General features: G+C 44.5%; 1 protein-coding gene across 1 annotated transcript; it reads right to left on the minus strand.

Annotated features, from left to right (window-relative positions):
• Positions 1-5,320: 5,320 nt before the first annotated feature.
• Positions 5,321-7,033, minus strand: LOC147454146 (uncharacterized). The gene is made up of 4 exons (XM_086517281.1): positions 7,010-7,033; positions 6,325-6,365; positions 6,014-6,210; positions 5,321-5,753 (listed from the first exon to the last, which is right to left on the minus strand). Exons 1-4 carry the CDS (start codon positions 7,026-7,028, stop codon positions 5,648-5,650), a joined length of 363 nt encoding a protein of 120 aa, XP_086373407.1. The 5' UTR covers positions 7,029-7,033; the 3' UTR covers positions 5,321-5,647.
• Between the last annotated feature and the right edge of the window lie 9,090 nt (positions 7,034-16,123).

Below are 16,123 nucleotides of genomic sequence, written 5' to 3' on the forward strand. Positions count from 1 at the left end.
CTTCCTTACGTTGCCTTCACCAGCCCGCTCCTCAAAATAGCCAAATGTAGCAGAAGGAGTTTTTGACACTAGTTAAACGATTCTTATGGAGGAACAACACTAAACCCTTGGCACCGTGGCAATGGGCTAGGTGGGAAAGTATCGCTCGACCGTTGGTCCAAGGTGGCCTTGGAGTTCTCAACCTTGTTGCACATGTTGAGGCCATGTGTGCCAATTTTTTGGTCTCAATCGCAAATCAAGACTAGTCTTGGGCTATCATGACCAAGGATATGATTGACAAGGAAAAACTTTTCTCTAAAGGTGTTCAATGGAAAGGGATCGAGGTGCACGACAAACTGTTAGCCCTAGGGTGGGGCTAGCTTAAGACTGAGTGGCATCACGGACAGTTGGTGCAAAAGTAAAATAGATAAATAGGGGCATTGGAATGGGGTGAATCAATCAGATACTTCCAGAACTCCATCTTGCACTCGTCCCTCTGGATGTCTAAAGATGTTGGGGTTATCTTGAACCCTTATTGGAGTGAAATTGCAAGAGCGATGAACAATAAAGGACTTCAATGGTTGTGCCACTTCTAGGATAGAAATAGCAAGTGATGGAAATCCTATGACCAAGTGGTTTCCTAGTTTCAACTCAATAGCAATGAGAAGCTACTTGTCAACAGGGTTTTAGAAAGCATATTTGATACCAATATGTGAATCTTCTGTTGAGTTGAAATCTTGGAAATGGCCCATGAGTAGCCGATTCTTTAAATTCCATACCAAGGGCATCTACCAAGTGTTAATTCATGAGGTTGATTGGTTCACCCCTTTAAACAACCAGAGGAAGAAGTTGTGGTCGGAGGCTTGATGGATAGAGGTCATGTGAAGAACATCTGGGATCCACAGTGGCCTTAGTTTATGAAGGTAATTTTGTGGAAGGTATTGTGGGGGACCTTGCCAACAGGCATCAAGATTCAAGTGCGTCGTATCAAACTTGATAGATATTCAGGGTGCAGATTGGCTAGCGAAGACCTCGATCACCTTTTCTTGGAATGCTCGGCTATTAGAGGCCTTGCATGAAAGATGTGAAAATGGATACATGGGACATGGAAAATAGGGTTTTTCAAGAGGGATTTGTGCCTTGGTTGCAAACACTTTGTTCCTCAAGGCTCGAATGTAACCCTTTGTTCCTCAAGGCCCGTCTCATTGAGGCTGATTTGTATATCTATTGGTGACTTTATAAGACAATCACGCACAATTGTGAGTTTTTTTTAAAGAATACCTTTGAATTTCTTTTAAAACATTAAGAATACATTTTAATTTTTGTTGAAGTTATTAAGAATTATAAATATATACACTATCTATCTTCTTTTTTTTTTTTTCTATACCGCCACCAACTAGTGGAGGTTAAAGATAAAATAGAACAAACATCGTACAAAGTCTCCCTAATCAAAATGAGCCAAGGAGAGTACAAAAGAATTGACAAGTTTTAGGCTTTTACAAGGAGCCTCAACCCAATACACTAACCGATAGAGTAGTCAACCAGAGACCTAAGTAGGACAACAGAGACACGGCTAAAACGGCAGACACTCGGTACCATCATACATACAATAAGATCGTAGAAGAGCAGAGTCAGACTCCACCACCTGATAAAGCCAAGAGAAGGTCCGAAGCAGGGATTCAACAAGAGGCTGGTTTGTGCATGTGATGATGGGTTGGTTGTGGTGGTTCTTTTGGTGCTTCTTGCTCCGGTTGGGTATTGGTTGATGATTGGTTGGTGTCTCGCTTGGTGATTTGGATGGTGTTGCTCCATTTTTTGGCATCTTGGCTCCCTTTGAAGGCGCAGGGAACATACGGGGTGGAGGTGCAGCTCCCCTCATATCGTGACATTGTCTATCTTCTTACTACAAATGGCTCTCTTCTACATTTGTTAGGTGGAATCTCATAGGATTCCATTTGCCTTGCATGGCTTCCAGACATGAGTGGCTCTCAAAAATCACTAAGAAGAACCCACCCAACATAGCTGGATTCGAACTCGCAACAACCCCTCTGCCAGAGAGCATTCTACAATAAGCCAGAGCCACCACGAGGTTGCATCTACCTCCATAGTGAAGCTTGTATCTTAAAAAAACATATTCGGTCTCTGTGCGCCAAACAATTCGTGATCCGCATGCTTTTGCTGACACTTTTCATCCTCCCCCCCACTCCCCCCCCCCCCCAACAAGAAGTTTTGGACAAATTCTCACAATATTTCCCACATTGTGACTTACCTCAACATCATAGCTTCTGTGAGGGAGGCGCCACATACCTAGCTAGATACGATTGGGGACAGGGGACCGCTGGCCCGGTGGGGGGCATTCACTCACAATTGTGAGTTTTGCCAAAAAAAAAAAGAAAAAAAAAAGAAAGAGGTGACTCTTTAGGAAAGAGTTGTAGCATTTGTTATCATCTTCTTCACATTATAAGACCCCTATTTTTGGCTCCATGCTCAAATCTTCAATGAGATTCAGGCTTGGCTCCCCCCTTTTTCATACGGATTAACCCGTTCCCCCAAGTTGTTGTCATTGCATCGTCCTTCCATCCCCTCATTGTTGTGTGAGACCCCCTCAACATGCTAGTAGCGATTATCTAGGTCACCTATGTTAATGTTAATGTAAGGCAATGAATTAATTTTTGTTGAAGCTATTAGGTCTCCCCAATATCAGAAAAATAAAAATTCTCTCAAGACATATTAATTGCATAAGTGAAGGGTGAATTTAGGAAATGAAAAGACAGATGAAAGTGGAAAGTCAACAGACATATGAAGGTGGAAAGTCAAAAGACGCATGAAGATGGAAAGTCAAAAGTTGCATGAAGATAGAAAGTCAAAAGCCCTTTTGTGTCCATATAAATAGGTGTTTCTCTTCTCCTTTATTTTCCCTTTAGCTTTTCTTCTGTTCAAAGTGTCTTCTCTCTCTCTCTCTCTCTCTCTCTCTCTCTCTCACTCAATGTTGCATCTTTCTTTTATAGCTAACACTATTGCACATCTACGTGCTTCGTCATTGCCTGTGGCTACGAGCTATAGACTAGCGCATCACTCTTGTTGTTGTTGAGGGAATCTTTGAATTAGAAATACCTTTTAATGTTTTTGAATCCACTGGTAATACCTTTTTGTTGAAGCTAGTATGTCCCTACAATCTTTTTTTCATTTCTTTTTGTACGAATTTAGCAAGATGCTTTCGCAAAGCAAAAGGAAATGGATCTATCCAAGAGGAGGGATGACGCATGGATAAACACACACACACACACACACACACACACACAGAAGGAGAGATGTAAGGCAGAATCGGGATGCCATTTGTGGCGGCGAGGGGAAGACGCAGAGGCCCCTTTTTGCGATTTTGAGTTGCTGGAGACAGTCCTGCCACAATTGGGAGACAGGACGAAAAGTGGGCGCTCAATGCCCTTTGTGTAGGGATTACTGCAGAGCCGAGGCACACTTTGGGATTTCTTTGTCGCAGAGGGGAGGAAGCCCGGAGCATAGAGTGCAGCTCCCATGTTGTGCAGGTGTGGTCAAGGGAAGAGGTGCAGGTGTAGGAGATGGAGAGAGGGAGGAAGTTTCTCTTTGTGAGGGCAAAGGCGGAGAGAGAGAGAGAGAGAGAGAGAGAGAGAGAGAGAGGATGTGTGCTCTCCATGGTGTGTGCTTGGAATCTCCGTCAGGATTGCGAAGGGTTTAGGTTGCAGGGAACAAGCAGGCGCCAGAGCACTGGTTTGTCTGCATGGTGCTGGAGGCGATTGTATCGTGATCGAGGAAATGAGGGGTGTTGAGAGATGGACAACTCGAGAAGCATGACGTGGGAACATGGGATAGACGCGAGGCTATAGTTTTTTCAAGACAGAATCCGGACGTCAGATTAATGAATAGGTAGCAATTCGACCCAGTATGTTGAAGCTATTAATTGAAGCCATTAAGAAATGTATAACTATATACACAATTTGTGTTCCACTTATGCATCCCAGGCCTACTTAAGAAATGTATAAATGTAACTCACAATTGTGAGTTTTGCAAAACAAGTGATAAGATCATAAGGCCTGCCTAAATTTGAAGGGTGAGTGTACTTTGAAGGCCTTATAGACTCCCCTTTTCTTTTTACACAAATTGGAAGGACGTAAAATTAGTTTTCTAATAAAAGTTCATTTAAAGAGTAGCAATTTTTAAACCTTGCTCTAACAAGGACTACTGGCTAGCACTTTGGTAGGATCGATAAGCACTAGTTGGGCCAACTCCAACACCTCAAGGCTCGGCCTGAGCTTGAGGCTGTTTTGTAAATAATATGTTCACTCAGAAATTGGGAGTTTTGAAAAAAAAAAAAGGGGATAGATAGGCAATAGTTAGGCCATCTCCATAGTGTAGGGCCTCCTTGGCTTAACCCCCACCACATTCCCTCATTTATCTTTACGTCGAAGATTTTATTTAGAGCAAGCTCAAAGAGATATTTTGCCTTTGTATAATTTTAATTGCTGGTCATCCATGGTCATCATGGTGATAAAGTCTTCTACAATGGCAAACTAAATATCTTGATTTTCAAGTAACAGGAGGGATTATATTAGGGGCGAGTTTTACCTGATAATGCAGGACGGTTCTCTATGCTCAAGCCTCTCAAGACCATTTGAGAGAAGGATGTGCTCCATGGGCAATGCTTGAGTGGCAATGTCATGAGGTACATTTCCAAGAGCCACACACAAAGCGCTTTCTCTTTGACACTAACAAGAGCATTAACATACATGGATCTAATTGGGACACACAATTCTCACTGCATTGATTATCTCTTTGGGAAATTTTACTCAACATGTCAACAATAAAGACGTCAGTGGACAACTACAAAGACATTATAGACAATGAAACAACATAGTATACACATAAATTAATCATTCAAAGGTTGTCCTCAAATACCATAATGAGTACCAGATACTACGCGTTTGGTTGGTGGCACACTCAACTTTAGATCATGGACCACAAAATCATGACAAAAGCTTAGTGGTAAAGTCAGGCCCATAAACTCATGACACAACGTTGCGTGGTTAGGCTCAACTAGCAGTAAGACTACTATTGGACTAAAATGCTCGGGATATCTCTAGACCATAGCAGACTCTAAATACAACTAGAGGTCCATAGGAAACTTTTGGCACAAATGTGGTGAGCATGAGTATGGTGAGTTGCAAGCACTTCTTTCATATTGAACTACCGTTGTCAAAGATGTTCAAGTGATTAGACTCTCACCATTGTACTCCATGTGCCATTGTAACGTAAAGGTAACAGTTGCATTATAAAGAAAGTGTATGTGCATGAGTGCCTCTGTAGTATGTAAGAGATCTCACTCAAAATTGAGAAATCCAAGGAATACATCAAAGAAAACATACCCTAAACAACACAAAAAATACATTCCAGAATGACACACAAGGGCAGACACAATGGGAAGATGGTATGGGACGGTGGCTTGAAAACTGCAGGTCAACAACTCTCTGTGTGGAAGCTTGCAAGGTTGCATATGCCATACGATGGAAGCATGCAATTGTGCAATATGCACCTTCTTTGAGGGTAGGTCTTCATGCCTTTTGAGATTGATGCATTTCTTTTCGCTTTTGTTATTACGTAGAAGAACAAGACTTCCATGGAATACATGCAATCATCATCTCAGAGACCACGTGATCTTGATTTCCAACACTTTTCGTGTTCCATAGTTGTTTTTATCAGGGTGCAAAGTGTAGTTTCTTGCAAAGTGCACGTGTAGTTTCCTGTCACAGTTCGAAGTGCAATGACTCTATCAACCTGGATTGTCAATTTTCCCATGCTTTTCTGTTGGCACAATTCCAGGTTATGAGGATATGGCCCAAACAATCATCCTGTCTATGCGCGTAGGTGTCTTTTTTTCTTGTGGTGGGGGGGAGAGAGAAGGCAGAGGGGAGACCTTTGTTTCTTTAGCTGCCAAGGGTCAAGACTCAATCTGCAGAAAGCATAAGTTCTCCCCGTACTTTGCTTCAGGTTCTTTCCCTACTTGATAGTCATTATCAAGCTCCCAGGCAAGCATAAAAGAAGAGTGGTAGCTCTTTCATGGAACTTTGTGGCGCATGATTTGGTCATGCTCTGAAGAGCCGATAGCGTCCGCCATGACTGTTGCTTGAGCTTTAACCACTTCTCTGGAGATTCTTGGCCATGCTTGCCTCTGTAAACAGAATATATCAAGGGCCCCATCTTGAACAGCATCCAAGCCATCCTTCTTGACTCTTATGACTAGAGGTATGCACAAAGTTGCAGCCTTTGCCGTGCATAGCTTGGGAAAGTTGCTAAACTTGATATGGATCTCACATGTTCTTCATTTGCACAAGTCAAGTCATTTTGCAAAGCCGCTGAAACAAAAACTATCTACTAATCAGTAGCATCTTTTTAATGTATTACTGGGTGCATTCAAGGCACTTACAACTTAAATTGACAAAACATGTGGAGGCACTTGCTGATGTGCTTCTCTGCGATAATGACCCTTTCTTAAATTGCTCCTATGATAGGAGGTTCAATAAGCCAGAGAAAGAGGTATTAATATGTGGTCACTCAGACAAGGCATAACTTGCTTACCTCATAGTGTTGCATTTTGTGAGTTGGACAGTGCCTTTAACACAGATTGAACTACGTTTTTAGGCTTGACCTTTACTTCACAGTGCAGCAACCTTGATCTAACCTTGTAATCAGGAATTGAGTACTTAAATGCAGCATGGATTCAAGAAAACCTAACATGTGCTTTTGGGTTTGCTCTTTGCAGTGTTGAATTGAATTTGCTTCCTATTATGGTGCTTTCTTTCTGTCGACATGATAGCTTTGACCTCACAAGTGAGCTTCATCGCATACGTGTTTCGTTGCAGATGCTATTCAATGTGAATCCAGTGTGTCGCCAAGCATGGTGCTGAATTCAGAATCTCTTCATAATTCAGTGCTTACCTTTTTGTATGGATGTGTAAAACATGAGTTGCAAGATTGCCAAAATGTAAACAAATTTTACCTGACAGTGCTCTAACCATTTCGGTTGAGGCATGCTTGGAGAATAGGAGCTTTGCTAATGTTGCTGCTTATCTTGCTGTGTCTCTGTTGCTTGAACAAAGGAAATCATGAAAAAGTTCAATGGCTCCAGCTTCAGCCAAGGCATGGCTATTTGCTCGGCCATTCGTCAGAAAGTTTTGCAGGGCCCTTAATACAAACAGTTTTGATGTCCTCTGAAGGATGATTCTGAAGAATGCTCACGAGCACTTGACATGCAAGGCATCGCATACACTGAAGATGGGGACACCCTGCTTGCTGGAAAAGGTCCCCTGTGCAATCACTGACAAGAATCTGGCATGCCTACTTGTGGTCTGTGGGTCAAGTAAGTAGTTAGCAAGAGGAGCTACTACTGTGTATGTGGCTTTCATGCTTCTCACACTCTTATCATTCAATAAAGTTTCTAGTCCTTGTGCAGAGGCTTCTTCGCACTGATGGCATCTCAGAAGCTCTATGAGTGCATATGTGGCTCTGGTGAAAGTTTCCCAAAATGTTGAGGAGGACCTGCATGGTGTTGTATTGTCTCATGATGCTCAAACCCGGCGAAGACAAAAATGACAAGAGGAGCTCTACGACACACAATGCTGGAATGCCTAGACTCTTTTGAAGGCAATTTTCTGACCCTATTCGCAACATTTCCATCAAGGGTTGGGATTGCCTGCTTTGCGGCATCATGATTTTTGATACGATCTGCCTGAAATAGTTCTTGAAGGGCCTTGCTTGCGTTGTACCTTGCATTCTTACCCCCGAGCGAAAGATTGCAACAAGCTGTTCAAGAACCTCAATAGCTGATTTTTGGCATCTCAATTTTGTAGTGCTGAATAGAATCTGCATCAGATTAACAGTACATTCTTCCATGTTATCCTTAGGTCCCAAGTAAAGATACTTAGTCCTACTCCAGCCTCTGCCATAGCTAATTTGTTTGTATGACTTCCCATGGCCAGCAAAGTCAACAGCTCTTCAGCGAAGAGAGGAGCATTTGTTCTCTCTGCACTTAAAGCCGGAATTACTTTCCTTGCTGTAGATCCCATTTCGTTCTGAATAATTGCTCCAAAGCTGTCTGTGCAGGATTGGGTACCAAGGAGAACTCTTGAACCAGGTCTTGCAAGTTTGGAGTGTCTACATCCACATTTCCATGAGAGAAGAGACAGGAGTCTGAGAGAGGGAGGCATAAAGTTTGCTATTTTCAAGAAACAATTTTTCCTTTCAATGAAACCCCATCTGTCCTGGTCAGCCTCCCTTTCCCTGCTTCCCCCGTTCTGCATGGTCCGGGTTTTCAGATCGCCTCCGCCCCTTTGGTTGGACTTGTCGCTAGCAGAGATAAAGAGAGGGAGTGTGACACACACAGAGAGAGAGAGAGAGAGAGAGAGAGAGAGAGAGAGAGATGGCCCTCTCTAGCTCTCGGCATTGGCCTTCCACCTCCATCCCCTCTGTGTGCCCTACGATCCACTCTGCACGCTCCCGAGACCCAGCTCTCTCTAGGCTATGTCTGGAGACAGTGGAGAGAGAGAGAAGAAGAACGTCGTTGAAACTATCCACGAGTGCTTTCCGGGCACGGGACTATTTGACACCACTTTCTCAGGTGGGATCTACGGTCCAACATCTTCGAACCATGTGGACCGTCCATTTATTCTCAAGAATAAAAAGATTCTGTCCGGATGAGGCCCTGCAACTCAAACCCACCACCTGCACAAACATGGACCATAACTCTCCCATTAAGCTACCACGCACCACTTGAAATGGAAGAGTGTACATAAAATCATATTGCAAAAATGACCGGGTGGAGATCACATGGTGGTCACTTGGAGATCACTTTGGGATGGACGGGGTCACACTGCAATCACTTTGGGATAGTCGGGGTCACACTGTAATCACTTGGTAATGGGTGGGGTCGCAAGGTGATCACATGTCGATTGGGATTCACATGGGGATCACTTGGCGGTCACTTGATGTTCACATCAAATTTATTTGGTGTTCACTTTAATTGTGATCACATGGTGATCACTTGGAGATTAAACCGCCATCGGACGGTGCAAAAAGCTGCCCCCAATTAATAGGAACCGTAGATCCCACCTGACAGAAGTGGTGTCAATTAGTCATGAGGAAAAAGAGGTACTCTGTCTGCCCAGCTCGCGCGACCCGCCTACCGGAGGGTCTCGCTCGCTCTTACCACTTTGCAAATAACTTTTGGGGTATCCGCCATGTTGTCGGTATGCAAGCGAAAGTGGTTGCATCTCCGGGCCCCGGGGAATAGGGGAAACCCCATGCTTGCCACCCCTGCCTCCATTCCATGGACCTCCCCAAGTTGTGCATATCCCCGCAATAGGTGCATTTCAAGTGATGACATCCCCGACAGGAAGCTTCTCAAACACTTTGTATGCTTTATGAAGTGCATCACATTTGGCATACATGTCGACCAAGGCACCCACAAAGCAACAAACAATCTCCCTCCCTGACCTTGTTGGACATATCCTGCAATCAATGCACTCAATGAGACAACGTTGCATCTAGAGACACACACTCAAATTTCATCCGCTGAAAATAGCACAGGTGTGGATGAGACACCCTCGATTCGCATCCATTGAAAACAACCCAAAGCTCGTTGTCCCCTCGATCCAAGGTTCAATCCACCATCTTGAGCGTTTGGCAGCTAGTGCCGATTGGACTCCCATCTAGTACGGCATATGAAGGATTGTTGCCAAGCTGGTGTTTAACGAAATCTCTCTCTCTCTCTCTCTCACACACACACACACACACACCAAGGCCTCGAGTCTCGACTATTCGACTTTCATCTGTATCTCTGTTCCACTCTCCACAATTTCTGTGTAATGAGTTGTTGGCCTCCCCTTGCACCTCTGGTCTTCCGAAATCCTTGCCTGCCTAATAGATAGTATAGATAGATATAGATAAGGGCTCAAGGTTTTTTTTTTTTAATAGCAAAACTCACAATTGTGAGTGAATTATATTAATCATCCCAAATAGTTACAAGGTCTTGTCATGCTCGCGTTGAGCCATGACATCATCCACGACCACAATTTACATCGGCTAATAGGGCAGCCAACCCAACCAACTTATCCGTGATACATGAGGTTCATTATCATGTTCTCCTGAGAACTATCATGTTCTTCTGAGAACTTTTAATAGCCACGATTTTTCCCCGTCCTAGGCATGCCCTCTGCTAACAGCAAGGCACAAGTAGTCCTAGGCCAATCCTCCGATTGTTGCTTGCGCCCGAGCATCCATATTAGCACTTTGCTTTCTTGTATAATTTTTGCGAAGCTTGCCACCTCAAGTCCTCCTTCAAACACACGCCAGTTCCTTGTCTGCCATACATTATGTAGGAAGAAGTACCTGACGATTTGAGTGCTGATAAGGATGGCAGGACCACTTGAATTCTTCCCTCCAAGGAAAAGATCAGTCTTGTAAAACCCAATTTTCCATGTTCTTTGGACCCACTTGCATATCTTCCCTGCAAGGCCTTTGTGACACCCCAGAATCTGGGCACGTCGGGGAGGGGACGTTTTGGGCCCGGCTCGGACGGGACCGGCTCGGGTCGAGGTGTTGCTTCAAGGGGTCCTGGCGCGGACGGCACCGGCTCAGGAGGGCCCGGCTCGGACGGGACTAGCTCGGGTCAAGTTGCCTTCACGGGGGCCCGGCTCGGACGGGACCAGCTCGGGCGTGGTTGCGTTCCATGGGTCGACGGCCGTTTCCGTTTCGCGGGTCTTCGCGGGTCTTGCGTTCCAGGTCCCTAGCCCCACGTAGCCGCAGGCTCCGCCGCACTGACGGAGGGTCATAGCGTGCCCCGGGGAACCTTGCGTGGAGTCCCCACGGTGCGCGAGTGCGTGGAGTGAGGCTACAGTGTCTAGGTGGGGGGTCCCCGCCCGTGGCCGGTCTCGGGAGGCTCATACCCCTTATAGCCTTTGATAGTTGGGCAATCCATGAAGAGGTGGGCCAGATCTTCACTAGCCAACCTGCACCCCAAGCATCGATCTGACCCAATCCCTCTTTCCTGAATCTTCACCCCCGTCGGAAGAGCACCCCAAATTACCTTCCATAAGAATACCTTCATGTGCTGCGGAATCTTTGGCTTCCAAATTGTCTCCATTACTTGCTCCCACCTTTCCTCCGGCCATTGTTTTTTCCATACCTTGTTCAGGGGGCTAGAACAATTCTTCTTATGCATCATTGTATGGTAGATGTCTTTAGGATGGGGTTTCCATAAGAGACTCCTACTAGGCCATTTCTAGGCATTCCAATTGAACTCCAAAACACAGATCGGCATCACTAAACTGTCAAGCTCTTTCATCACTTTGTGGATCAGCAAGACCTCCAAGCTATTCAGTTGGTACTGGGTAACCAGAAGGTCAATGGTTTTCCAACTCTGGGAGTCTAGGGCTCAAGGTTTTTAAACTAAATTTCTCTCCATGTTGTAGATTTTCTCACCTTCCAATTTCAAAATTTCTAGGTGGGATTACATCAAACCTCAAACTTTGGTGTCACCATTGGGCTTTGGTAGAGCCCCGTATCAACTCAAAACACTGCATCTAAGGTTCTCTTTACCCCTTTATTCACCTACTACTCTATTGATGATGGAGTTGCAAAACAATGCCTCAATTCCTCCTCCTCCTAGTTTTTAAACTTGAGCTTGCTCTATGTTTTATTGGTTGCAAGCCTAGGTCACTCCCGTTAGAGCAGGTTGTTTTATCCACGTGGGTCAATGGCAGTATATAGTATAGATGACTCTCTCTCTCTCTCTCTCTCTCTCTCTCTCTCTCTCTCTCTCTCTCTCTCTCCCTCCCCCCGCACTATCCACCTAGGCCATCGAGGCTGTAGGGAACATAGCTGGCTGAGGGCAAGGTGAAAAGGAGAAATTCCGGCCCAAAATAGAGGAAAAAGTGTGAAAATCCAAAAAAATAACCTAATTTTCTAAAATTTCCTCTTGACAAAATCAAGGAAATGAATTTTGTATGTGTGGAAAAAAGATTTTTCTCGAACACTGGGAGTAGGTGCTTAAACGCTCTCTCTCTCTCTCTCTCTCTCTCTCTCTCTGTGTGTGTGTGTGTGTGTGTGTGTGTGTGTGTGTGTGTGTGTGTGTGTGTGTGTGTCAGTGTTTGAGAAAAGCGCGTCAACTAAGCCTTGAGCAGTTGAATTGAACAATCAAAACAGTCAGTTGAAGAGACGGGGAGAAGGAGAAAGTCCGTTTGGAAAATTCAAGAAAATAGAGTTAAATTGTAAAAAAAATCTTCTATCTTGAAAAAAGTTCTCTTTGAAACTACTCCAAAGCAACCATCTGATTGATTTTTTTCGGGGAAATTACCAAACCAAAATACCCCTCTAATTTGTGGAAATTCCCAAAATATCCCCCAAATTGCAAAAGTTATCAAAATACCCTTGCAATTATTTTCCTAATCTTTATTCTTTTTTTATTGACAATTAAGATCTGATTTTGAGTGCTTAGCATGTAATTAGTCACAAATTACGTCGCAAAAAAGGGAAAATATTATGTCTAGAAATAATGAAGCAATTTATCTAGAGAGCCTACTTAACAGACTCAAATTCTAGTTTTAGCATCTTGTATTGATAGACAAATCGAGTCTTCTTATGAAAAGCTAAATTAACTTTCAAGAAATTTAATCCCACGACCCGGGGTATTTTGGGAATTTTGGAAAAATCGAAGGGCATTTTGGGAATTGTGACAAAATATTGGGGGTGTTCTGAGAATTAAAATATTGTGCGGGCCATGGAGTCTTCTCAGTTTTGTCTGCGCATGAGAGAGAGAGAGAGAGAGAGAGAGAGAGAGAGAGAGAGAATGCTGCCCAGTGCTAGTGGAGTCCTTTGCCTGCGCATGAGAGAGAGAGAGAGAGAGAGAGAGAGAGAGAGAGAGAGAGAATGCTGCCGATCGTGTTATGTCTGGCCAGGGAGGGTCGTCTCGACCTCGGCTACTTTTGCCTGCACGCGCTGGATGTGTGAGACAGAGGGGTTCTCTCGTGAGTCGTATGCGAGACGCGGGTGCCGTCAGTGTCACCTGTCGAGCTGGGCGCACTGTCCTCACTGTCGACTTAGAGCACACTCGCCGGGGGTTTGTTGGTATACGTCACTCAGGCAAGTACGGCCAAACAAAACCATTTTCAGCCACGTGGTCGCGTGAATTCCTCTCTCATTCATATATAGTATAGATTCAACAAAGCCTAAGGTGGCAAAGTTGGCAAGATGCCATGCTGTTCTTTTACTCTCTCCAGATAGACTTAGAATGATTTATTCATGTCTGGCATTGTAATTTGTTGGGACGCCTCTCTTCACTCCTTTGAGGCACTATTGTAATTTTCCACCCTTTTAATACCATTTCCAGTTTTCTCAAAAAAAAAAAAAAGAGGTATCCCCAAAGATACCCTTTGCTATATCTCACAGTGGCATGGGAGGAGATGTGATCTACGATGGGATGTCCTCCCCTTGAGAGGCTTGAACCCACAACCTAGGGTATGAGAGCCTTTTGACCTAACCACATCGTCCGCACACATCACTTGTGGAATGTAGACGTTTTCATGGAGTTTTGACGTGAAAATGAATCGGGGCAGAAAAAAGTAAACTTGGGTATTTTTGTAAATTCGAATATCCGAGTTTACAAAAATACCGAGTTTATTTCCGCGAAAAGATCTACGGCGGGTGCCTAATGTCGGGGCCCAAAATTGAAGGGATCCTTTGATCCCATCTCCCATGTCCGTGCTAGATATAGCTGAGGCTAAGATACCTACCCTTATAAACTAAAGTGATAAAATCACGAGGCCTGCCTACTGCTGGAGAAAACTTTATTTTATTTAATCCATGGAATCTTACTAGATCCATTTGCTTCTACTCTTAAATCCAATTGCAGCTCAGGTTTTCTTCTTTTAGACTAGCGTGAACTGCCAGACTGGCCATTCTCTTTTTGTGTTCAGGGGAAGAAAGAGAGAGTGGATCCCTTTTGGATTCTGCTAACCATTTTATTTTCAAAAATGGGTATCACATAGTCAGTCACTTTCAATTAAATGGTATCTCACTAGATTACATCCCCAATTTGTGTCAGCACTTTCGGACGAAAACCTGAAGGATATAGGTATAGCCATTTTCGTGGCGATAGCTCCGGCTCGAACAAAGGTTATACGATGAAGATTCACAACTCGCCTATGTTAGCCAGTCACACAAATAGCTTGCGCTGCTGTCCTTGGGCTTGTCGCTACTTTAAAAAAAAAACAAACGACTCCTTGGGCCCCTGCGTCGGCTCTTATAGCCCCCTGGCTTGGCACACGGCTCGCCCTTTCGTCTAATATCGCAGGTTGTGTGTATTGCCGAAAACCTCCCCCCTTCTGTTGCCTCCATGTATGCCACGCGCTTGCAAGATTACTTTAGTTTTTAATAACACCCAAAAAAAATTTCCACCTAGCTTCACTTCCCCTTTTTGCTTCTATTAAAACCAAGAGGATCTCTCTGGATTCGCATGAAAACAAAATGGGTACCACCCTTCTGGAGACTAAATAGTGATGAAACAAGCAATGATAAGAAGCATCTATATCTATACTATTATAAAAGAGAGAGGGATTCCCATCCATCACACCCCTCCCCCCCCCCCTCTCTTACATGTGGTGCAACCTCTTTCAATCGACTTGTGTTCCCTGCAGCTCCAACAAGACAATGAACAACGCGCGCAACGAGAAAAGGTGTTGAGAGAGAGAGAGAGGAGGCTGAAGGCCACCGGCCACACTAGTTGTAGTAAAAACAATTGAGAGTTTCTTCGTAGTCTTTAAAGCCTTGAACTTCCAAAAATAACCATAATCATCTCCTCAAAACTAAATTTCAAGGGTGGTTGCAAGTATCGTTGATTACAAATCCACTAATTACAAATCCGAGAAGAAGCAGTATTTGCTACTCAAGACAAATGTAAGTACGTATACGTTCAAGACTCTTGCAATTAATCATATGAAGCTCCTCCAAGGTTGTGAGGGAGCATACACTCCCCTCAATACGTTCGATCTTGTCACAACTTGTTAGACCTAAGGTAGGATGGGCCAAGGCCAAGGGTCAACTCCAGATACACATGCAGTATAGGGGCTATATGTAGCTAAGAGCCAGAGGGCCAGGGGCCTATATATAGGTAGGTTGGGTGGTTATGAGCATGTCTATCTTCCCTTGGTCTCACATTGGTATCAGAGCTCAAGGGAGAGGAGAGCTATGGAGGAGGGGGAAGGACTAGCAAAAGCTTCTCTCTCTCTCTCTCACTCTCTCTCTCTCTCTCTCTCTCTCTCTCTCTCTCTTCAGAATGAGGCATGGCCTCCAGAGTCTTCTCTCTCTCCCTCGTTTTCAGGAGCAGTACGTGCATGGTCTTGCATGATCATGCAAGCCGTGGTATGTAAGGCGGCTAAGTAGGAGGTCGAGGTCGAGGCACACCACGTGTGCAGAATCTCTTGCTAGGTGGGGAGGCCGAAACAACAATGGGATGTGCAGAGGGGCTTGGCCGAGGAGGGAGCTTCATCAAATCAAGCGTGCCCCGGCTCGTTGGGATCGCGCTCTAGAGGGCAGCATTTCACGTTTCTACGTTGCGGCCGTTTGAGCCCCGTGGAGAGAGCTACGAGCATCTCCCCTTCCTCGCCATCATCGGCAGTAGCAGAACAACGTCGTTTTTCATATTTTTTTTCTGTTCCCATTGCCCAAGGGACAAAACCCTATTTGGGTTACTTTTAAAAACAAGGGGAAGGGAGCGTGCCCACAGTCGGCAACCCCCCTCTACCCTCTTGAAGTACCAAGCATCGGCGGCATATGAGATTCCTTCTCCTGTGCTCAACAAGTTTCCGTTTTGGGAAGGCTACCAACAACACAACAGCAAGTTTTAAGTTTGAAAAATTTCAGATCGACGTCGAGACCGGGGAAGGTAACAACAAGGTTCTGAGCATGATTGCTGGGCAAATACGATGTTCATGCTCGGTTCGAGGGTCATGGAAGCTCAAACATCCTGGCCATGCAATTAATACAACAAGTTGATACAAGTAACTTATGAGGTAAGCAATAAATTTCGATTTTGTTTGCCAAATTATTCAAGTACATGTTG

Source organism: Adiantum capillus-veneris, chromosome 7 (genome assembly GCF_014529385.1).
Source record: "Adiantum capillus-veneris isolate H3 chromosome 7, ASM1452938v2, whole genome shotgun sequence".
In the NCBI taxonomy this organism is placed as follows: Eukaryota; Viridiplantae; Streptophyta; class Polypodiopsida; order Polypodiales; family Pteridaceae; genus Adiantum; species Adiantum capillus-veneris.